Raw genomic sequence first — 9,407 nt, 5'->3', positions numbered from 1 at the left:
CCAACTACATATTTGACTAGTTTCCCTCCAAGCAAGGACTCCGGCCAGGATCAGGACAAAAGTAATGTCGTTCCCAGACAAAGACAGAAAGCATGTTGAAACATAAATAGTGGGGGATAGGAGACGTAGAATGTGCCTCCCTGCCCACTATATGGGAGGACAAAAGACCCACCCCAGAGATGATTTATAAGAATAGAAATATACAGTACAAAAACACACTACATTCGACTGCCTTTCTTACGGCAACAAATTTTTATAGCAAAACCAAGCCGTATAAATTCAGCCCAACTACACAAAGTGACAATAGACATGGGAAGGCAAAAAGAGACTACCAAAAGCCCCATCAAGCTCCTGTTTAAATCCAAATCAGAGTGGATTTACACTTCCCAGCCCTCAATTTCGGTTCTCACTACTTACATTGTATGATTAGAACACAGATGGGAAGGGTAAAGTTCCGATTTTGAGTAAAAATCGGAGTGAATGTGAATTCATTCTGTTTGGGGGATATAATTCAAACAAAATAACAAAACGATGCATATTTAAAAAAAAAATTTTTATTATTATGATTTGTGTGGTTCTACAACTCGTATTTGAAATTTTGAAAAAAAAAACAAAACATCACAACTATGGCAACAGGAGATTCCAGTAAATATTTTTAAATGTTATGACCTATGAATTAAACAAAAATAAATCACAAACTCTTGAAATAGAACTATAATCCCTCTACCTAAATCTATTACAATTAGAAAATGATTTGTTTTTAAAAAGGAAAATAATTTTTAAAAAAAGAAAGAAAAGGAAAGAAAAAGAAAGAAAAAGAAAACAAAAATGAAAAAAACCAAAACAAAACAAAAAAAATAAAATCTTATATATAGGGGGAATGAAATCTTTTACTATTCGTCATAAATTATAAGTTGAACAACAAGGGTTGTCCTCTAGCTTTAATCAATTAGAAATAAAATATCCATCCAATAGTGATAATAAAAATGGTATTGCTGTACAGTGAAAACTGTATAGATTGCGATAAATCAGGAATGAGTCTCTGGTTTTACATAGGTAGATGTAGAAGCCCTATTAAAAAAAAACCAATGGTCTCAATAATAAAGATAAGGGAGGAAAGAAAAAAAAATCCAAAACAAACAAGATTATTACCTGGTCTGGATTATACAATTGATAAAAAAACGCATTTTGTTTTTGAGATGAAATGAAACCATATAAAGGATGCCAACCGGAAAGGCTCTTAATTAAAAAAAAAATACTATCTTTATTGATACTTTTAATCAAACCATCAAATGGTGTGGTTGGATCTTATCTGACAGCTCTTCGTTTACCAAAAATCAAGTAATTGGCATGGTCCATAACCATCCGGAAGTGACCTTGAAGTAAAAATGCAAAACATTTCAAAAAGGACTTCTAATTTTAAGTATACCTGCTTCCTAAGGACAAAAAAAAGGCTATTCTGTGCTACAGACACTTGAAATAAATGACAGCTTGTCTCAATTGTCTGTAGCTTTTGTGCTCATTTCAATATGGATAAAATTTGTTATTAAAGGAAACCTCCAGATTTTAAATTAGCTGCCCCCTTCCTCCAACACTCACACCAACGTTTATTGAGTACATACTCTATTGAAATGAAATGTGATTATAATACAATACTGCCGTTTTATTAAAGAAACGGCAGTATTGTATTATAATCACATTGCATGTACTGTGTTTTTAAAAAACAGCGGCAGAATCACAGTCACTCTTCTTGATTAGCGATGATCAGAATATTAATAAAATAAATCAAGGAAATTTGTAGACAAGGAAGCTGAAATCGGAATTCTTTTATAAGTAAACAACACTTAAAATCGATTGGCACAATGTGTAAAATATTTTTAAAAGCCATATACCTCGGCGGCCATACCCGACCAAAATGTTAAAGCTTTAATCTGTTAGCTCATATACGAGTATGTGAAAAAAATAAATTATTCAAGTAGACAGCATAATGTAAATGTAAAATGATGAGTTAATCACAATATTGTGCCATAACAAACTGAGTAATAATGATTCAACAAGTAAAACAATAGTAAAGAGAGTAAGACAGAAGAGAGAGAGAAGGAAAACAAATGGCCTGGTTACATTGAATAGAAAAAAAATCATACATATCTTATATTGCCTTGATTTCTTGCACGATTAAGTTATTTAAATATTTATCTGAATAACAATACACAGAACGATGGATGAGCAATACTCTCATTTTATTTGAAAGCTATAAAGGGCTATGTAATGCAAAATCATTGTCTGTGAATAAACATATTTTTTTCTTTAAAAGGTGGACATTACAAAACTCAAACTAAAACAGATCTTTAACGATTTTTGCTTGTCTTTTCTTTCATCAGAAGGGATGGCGTTGAAAAAAAAAAGATAATCATTTAAAACTGAACTCAAGTTTCAGACAAGTTAAATGACCGCTATTCCTTTAAACTAGTATGAATAACATAAGATTTCATTTTGAATTCATAACACTAGTCTTGGTCTATACTTTTTATTATCATATTATTATCCCTATCCCCCCCCCCAAAAAAAAAAACCCAACAAAACTCCGCCTGAAAAACTAGCAATGTTTAACATTCTCTGAAATTAATTTAATTGAACGTAATTATATCAAGACTAAGTTGGTTTAAGCTGTCTTGCATGTCTGCTCCTTTTCTAAGGTTTGTAGTCATTCAAAATTGAGCTCCAAGAAAAACTAGAAACCAGAAGATCCACTGAGAATGATGCTCATGATTATCGTTAAAAGAAAGGTCTCTCATATTCCCAAAGAGTCTGGATCGTAGCTTCGCAATCATTGAGAGGGAATCGATCCTGGAAGGACTCAATGACACTGGCAGTTGTAGTTTTGTAAGACTTTAAAACCACATCATCTGCGATGGGACAAAACAAAAATTACATTAAATTATCTCATGAAAAACGTTCACTTTATACAAAATGCTAAAACTAAAAACAGAATAGTACCCTCTTGTTCTGTTTTTGAGAAGGAGCAAGAGAGAAATGATGTGTGATATTACTTTGTACAGGCATAGACAGTGGTTGATGCAGACATTCAATTTAAAAAGGAACAAAGGTTAATCCAAAAACAATAATAACACAGGACAGGATCAAAGAGCACAGCTTGCCTCTGGTTCGGATAAAACAGCACACCCTCCTCATTGGCGTCAAAACTATCTTGGTATCAGGATCTTATGTATAAGTTTTCCTTAAAAGCATAAAGCATTAATACGCATTGATGGAGTCATTCTTTAACAATAATATTGACAATAAATGATGGATATTGTTTTGGATCAAGAACATGTGCAATGCTGTTTGTCCCTCCTGAAGAGTTTTTGTCAAAACTGTTTAGGCGGTTAGAGAAAGACCTATTGATATGTTTATAGAACGAACTCTTATCCTTGCTTTGTAATGTTTACTTGACAGTGGAAATTACTATGCTCCGGCAGCTGAGCTGTTCAATTGTGCATTTTAACAATGAAATGCACTGAATTTGGCACAGAGGTACACTAACTAGACCTGTAAATGAGCTCTATAAAAATTGACTGAAACTCTTCGTAGTGGAAAAATCCAAAGAATCGAAATAAATAGTAAACAGCAAGCTCGTTTAAGCAAAACAATGGCAGAAAACTAATTTGCACAGGAATTAATAAGGCTACTTACAATTTCTCCTTATAATTAGGTACTCAATCAGTGAAGAAACGGTACCAGTTTGTTTACAACTTGAGGCACATCAAGATGTGCTTGTAGCAATCATATAACTTTCGATTTGAAGGTATCTACATAACGCACTTCCGGCATTCGCATTCTACTTTTCATACTTTTATTTTCCACCATGTAAATGTGGTCAATTTTGGCTTAGATGAACAGTGAAATTTATCACTCAGCGGCTCAGTTAAAATTGGCTACCATTGGGATCATCAGAGGTTTGGAAAGTGAAAAAATAATTTCATGAAGGCTGTGTGAAAATACTCTGGGATGTGTTCAGACACGGCAGTTATAAAAAGCGTCGCTTAGCCTTGGCAATATATCCATCGTTAATATTAATGGCCCATGAGCTATGCGTAACGCTGTGAAAATTTCTAATTACTTAACGGTCATTCGACTACAATTCATGAATTCTTTTTTTCTTTCCTTTTAAAAATATTTGAATTTGACAAATTGACTCATTTCAGTTAATTGACTGAAAATTTACTGGTTCTGTTTTGTTTTTGAAGGCTTTATGGTGCTTGCAACACATTAAGGTCATATCAGCGCCAGTAAAAAGGAAGAAAATGGGATAGTAAAAAGTTCTAGAATTACAATTAAAGCATCCAAGAATAAGGCAGACAAAGAGGAATTGGTTCAAATAGGGAACAGATGTAGATTCCAAGAGCACACTATCAGTGTACTTAGTTTGAGATCACTGAAAGTCTCATCCAGACACAAGCACAGGTCCCCACCAAGAGGAATACACTCAAATGTTTACAAATCATATATAATACATAAAACATAATACAGTGCATAACAGAGAGATGATTTACAAGGTAAAAAATATCATCTCCCAAAACTAAATATACATTTGACTGTTTCCATCCCAGCCAGGGCCGGACAAAACCAAATAATCTAATTCCAAGACAAAGACAGAAAGCTTGTTGGAAAACAGACATAGGGGGATAGAAGACACAGTATGTACTCCCTGCCCACTATGGGAGGTCAGAAACCCCACCCAGAAATATCTTCTTGAACTTACCATCTTCGAAGTAAGTGTTGGGCTGCACAAATAACTTCCTTTGCTGTTTACGATCAAGGACAATGCCTCGCAGGTGAAGGAAATGGGGATGAGTATTGTCGTTGACGTCTGAATAGAATTCATACATCTTCCTGCCAGCATCAACATTAGCAGTTGATTTGTATACCTAAGAATTTTGGATTAATAAGAAAGAACCATTAGCAACTCTTAAAGGCCATGAAGACGAAGAAAATCTAGTTCTCTGAATATGAAGTTGTCTCTGTACAATGCTGTACTCCAGGTCAAGCATTATCTGGTGACCCAATCATTATTAGATGGACAGTGAAGACTGTTGCAAGTTCATTTTGATACGAGTCAGGTGCTTGACAGATTGAGTTAATACCTTTCTGAACAGAAAGGGAGGGGGTAGATGTTTTACTTCTGCTCTTTTTAGTGATCACAACTTACAGTAAGAGTGCTTTTAGATTGAAGTCGTATAAAATCAACTTTTTGAAAATAGACAAATCCTACCCAGATGATCAGAATGTTACAAAACTGCAAACTGAATCAATTTTCGCTCTTTTTCTTCATAGTGGATGTTATGAAAGGAAGTAATAAACCTTTCCAAAATGTATTTCAAATAAAGTGAATTAAGCAAAATTTATATTTAGGAACTTTGTAGCTACCCAATCCGTTTTGCGAGTTTATTTGTCAGTAGGCTGTGGGCGTAGCTTGAGTTTGCAAGTATTCTCGTCCACAAGGTCGAATCAATTAAACGATAATGCCAGGAAATATGAACAGCTTGTATGTGTCATGCGTTGAGAAAATCAACAATCGTAATCTAACTCTTTTGATATGTATGTGTTCCATGATCAAATAAGCATAATGGTTATTACACATCACTTGACAAAGACATAATGACTTATGTGTCTCGTCAATCAACAATAGTAATCCAACTCTTTTCTGATGTGTATGTGTACGTGTATCATGATTCGAATAAGCATTATCCCTGACAAATAAAATGAATTATATTCCATACAGCTGGATGGCAAGTCAGTAACCACTTATGAAAAAAGTAAACAATTGTATTCTATTCCCTAATAAAAATGGAATAGTAAAGCAAAAGATTGTGGGGGAGCATGGCACATTAAGGTCTTTGCTTCCTATCCAAAAGATACTGTGTTCAAATCCCCAATGCATTGTGGCACAGCACTGCACTGCAGCTGATGCCTCAATTGTTCCAGTCTTCCCTTGGAAAACAACCTAAAGAACAATTTCCTCTGAGGGATGAATAAAAGGAATTTTATTTTATTTTTCACTATTATCATCCGATAAATGTAAACAAAGTTATGAAAAAATGGAATTTTACCTGAAGTTTTTTCAAGAAATTGTGAATAGCTGGTTTACCAACTGTGCTGATCTTCGCCCTGTCCAACACAACCCGAAGATCAGGTTTTTGGTCTTCTCCAACAAACTTCTCAATGCGCACAAGGTCCTTTCCAGCCTCTAACAAGACACGGAGGATGACAAATCTGGCATTCATGTGGGCCTGAAAAATATAAGATAAAGCTGTTATGGTGAAAAAAACCCAACCCCCCCCCCCCAAAAAGTAAATAACGATTAAAAAAACTTTTCTTAAACAGACTTAAATAATGTGACCAAGAGAGAATCAAAAATATGGATTGAGGCATTTACAGTTTCTGGTATGTAAATATTAAAAGCCACACTGAAACAAAACTAGAATTATCTCATTTTAAATATAGTCTAATAATCTTTCATTATTCCAGAAAGTAAAGCCCCCCCCCCCCCTTCCCCAAATAAAAAAATAAAACGCACAAAAAACCCCATAAAACAAAAAAAACCCCTATAAAACAAAATAAAAAAAGAAACAAAACAAAATAATCCAGACCGCTCTAGGGTTACTATTATATTTGTAAAAAGCAACATTACACAGGCCTTTTCAATAGTGAGAGACATACTTTTTAATACATTCTTTCACAGGCTCGTTGAATGAACATGACAAGGCTTACCTGTCTCCAAGAGCCTGTATCGGGGGAGTAGAACTCCAGGGCCAAAATTCCAGCCCGGACCATGTTCAACCAGTTGACGTAGATGATGTCATCAGCATCATCATCTGTGTGTCCAAATATTCTGGTGAAGTAAAGTAAAAGTAGTCGTTCAGAACCACTAGACCCGTGGAGCCGGAGTTTATCCCAGTTTCTATATATAGCATGAAACGGACAATAGCGATTGGATAGGAAGCTGGTCTATCGCTAAGTACTTATCACAAGATCTAACAGACCCAGCTACCCACTCACAGTGGGTAGACATGGGGATCAGAAAAAAATCTACTGTACCCAGATTGATCTAAGTCAGACAGAGGCAGAGAGAGAGAGAGAGAGAGAGAGAGAGAGAGAGAGAGAGAGAGAGAGAGAAAGCGAGAGAGAGAGAAAGAGAGAGATAGAAAGAGAGAGAGAAAGAAAGAGAGAGAGGGAGAGAAAGAGAGGGGGAGAGAAAGAGAGAGTGGGAGAGAAAGAGAGAGAGTGGGGGGGGGGGGGAGAGAGGGAGAGAAAGAGAGAGAGGGAGAGAAAGAGAGAGAGTGGGAGAGAAAGAGAGAGAGTGGGGGGGGGGAAGGGAGAGAAAGAGAGAGAGTGGGAGAGAAAGAGAGAGAGTGGGGGGGGGAAGAGAGAGAGAGAGAGTGGGGGGGGGAAGAGAGAGAGAGAGAGAGAGAGAGAGAGAGAGAGAGAGAGAGAGAGAGAGAGAGAGAGAGAGAGAGAGAGAGAGAGAGAGAGAGAGAGAGAGAGGGATATGAAGGGCGCAAGGGAAAAACAGGGAATGTCAATTTTTTTGTAATTTTAAGATATTGGTGTCAGTGGAGAGATTATGTAACACACTAGCTTCTCATTAATAAAACAAATGAAATAACATGGAGAGTCAGCTGATATTCTTGTTTGAAAAAATCATGTCATGGAAAAACGGGGAATGTCAGTTTATTACAATGGAAAAACCAGGAATGTCATTTTTATTGAGTTATTTCCCCTGTGACCAATCAACAGAACCTATTTAATTCAGAAAAGTGAGTGGAGCAGGCACTTATGTTGGTAACAACAAGATATGAAGTGAGCAGAAAAGTGCCAGAAGACAATAGAGAATAAAAATTTTTTCGCGGCGGTGGTGGGGTTTGAACCTGCGACCTTATTGGTACGACAACTCCGCCTGGCAGGTGAGAGCGTGGCTCTACAGTGTGAGCTATCCACGAATACATAAAAAATATTCGTTTCAAACCCAAGTCATATTTCTAGAGACCTCTCTCACCCACTTCTTGGAGATCGCAGGCTCGCTCGCGCACAACCATTGCGAAGTTATTTTTGACCAGCAGTTAAGCTTAATAGCCAATATTCTCAACACAAACATATAACATAGAAACGATTGAGACATTGAGTATGCTCCGGTATATGGGGTGAATTTTTAATTCAGAAAAGTGAGTGGAGCAGGTACTTATGTTGGTAACAACAAGATATGAAGTGAGTAGAAAAGTGCCAGAAGACAATAGAGAATAAAAATTTTTTCGCGGCAGTGGTGGGGTTTGAACCTGCGACCTTATTGGTACGACAACTCCGCCTGGCAGGTGAGAGCGTGGCTCTACCGTGTGAGCTATCCACGAATACATAAATATTCGTTTCAAACCCAAGTCATATTTCTAGAGACCTCTCTCACCCACTTCTTGGAGATCGCAGGCTCGCTCGCGCACAACCATCGATGGAAAAATTTCAATGTCAAAGCTTGAAAATGAAGGAAAAAAACTAAATACCTTAATTCTATTGTGAAATAATTGTTCTTTAACATCAATGAATGAGGAAAAAATGTTGAGAACAACAATAGATCAATGAGTGTTCAAAGTTTGTTTTTGAGTTCTCAAAACGGAAAAAAAATGCACCCTTCATATATATAATACATCATCTGTATGAAATGAAAATAAAATAAAAACTTACGCTAAGACATCAGTCAGAAGGCACAGATAGATCCCAACACATTCAGCTCTGCACTCCTCATAGGTGGCTGAAATTGTGGAAAATTTGCTGTCCCAAGTCTCGCCTGGTTTGTACCAGCTGCTGATCTGTAGATGAGAAATTTAAAATGACAATATAATCCTTTCTCTACGCTCAAACACCTTGCGCTGGACAGTGGGATAATGTGTAAACCCGAATATCTGATTATCCCCATTCAACCAATAGCATTGTGTACTTTACTGGTCTAAAAGCTGATGTGCAGTGGATTGCTGTCTCCTAAATTTGACACGTGGTTGAGTTCAACATTGGGATTAAAGATACTTTCTTGCTATAAAATTAAAAGTTCTGATCAAAAATCACCTATCAAATTCTGGATTATAGAGAGCAAATAAAAAAAAAATAACTCTCCCCAACAGTCCATTAACCAGTTAACTGTCAATGCTCTGGGAAAACTCATAGTTGAAAATTTGGCCAGAAAAATCATCCTTCAAGTATCAATCGATTTAAATGACCCATCTTGGCAAAAACTATCAAACCTGGGACTTTGCAAAGTCCCAGATTTGAGACATACTTGGGGAATGAGTTTTCTGGCCAAATTTTTAAATACGATTTTCTCAGAGTTTGGCAATTAACTGGTTAATTGATTTCAAAACATA

General features: G+C 36.2%; 1 protein-coding gene across 5 annotated transcripts in view; it reads right to left on the bottom strand.

Annotated features, from left to right (window-relative positions):
• Window positions 1–538: 538 nt before the first annotated feature.
• LOC144972493 (dipeptidyl peptidase 3-like) overlaps window positions 539–9,407 on the bottom strand; it is a 39,873-nt gene continuing 31,004 nt past the window's right edge. For 4 of the 5 annotated variants that reach the window (XM_078913788.1, XM_078913797.1, XM_078913778.1 and 1 more), the window contains exons 15-19: window positions 8,734–8,858; window positions 6,772–6,892; window positions 6,111–6,290; window positions 4,763–4,928; window positions 1,726–2,906 (exon numbers count right to left, since the gene is read on the bottom strand). In XM_078913788.1, coding sequence (XP_078769914.1) covers window positions 2,776–2,906; window positions 4,763–4,928; window positions 6,111–6,290; window positions 6,772–6,892; window positions 8,734–8,858 — 723 coding nt within the window. In that variant the 3' untranslated portion in view covers window positions 1,726–2,775. Of the gene's footprint in view, window positions 1,656–1,725; window positions 2,907–4,762; window positions 4,929–6,110; window positions 6,291–6,771; window positions 6,893–8,733; window positions 8,859–9,407 lie in introns of those variants that run through there. The other variant, XR_013645371.1, reaches the window with a different exon arrangement.

Source organism: Berghia stephanieae, chromosome 1 (assembly GCF_034508935.2).
Source record: "Berghia stephanieae isolate SIO BIC M18660-M18661 chromosome 1, UCSD_Bste_1.3, whole genome shotgun sequence".
Classification (NCBI taxonomy): Eukaryota; Metazoa; Mollusca; class Gastropoda; order Nudibranchia; family Aeolidiidae; genus Berghia; species Berghia stephanieae.
The sequence above is the reverse complement of the archived record's forward strand: the minus strand, read 5'-3'. Positions and strand labels throughout refer to the sequence as shown.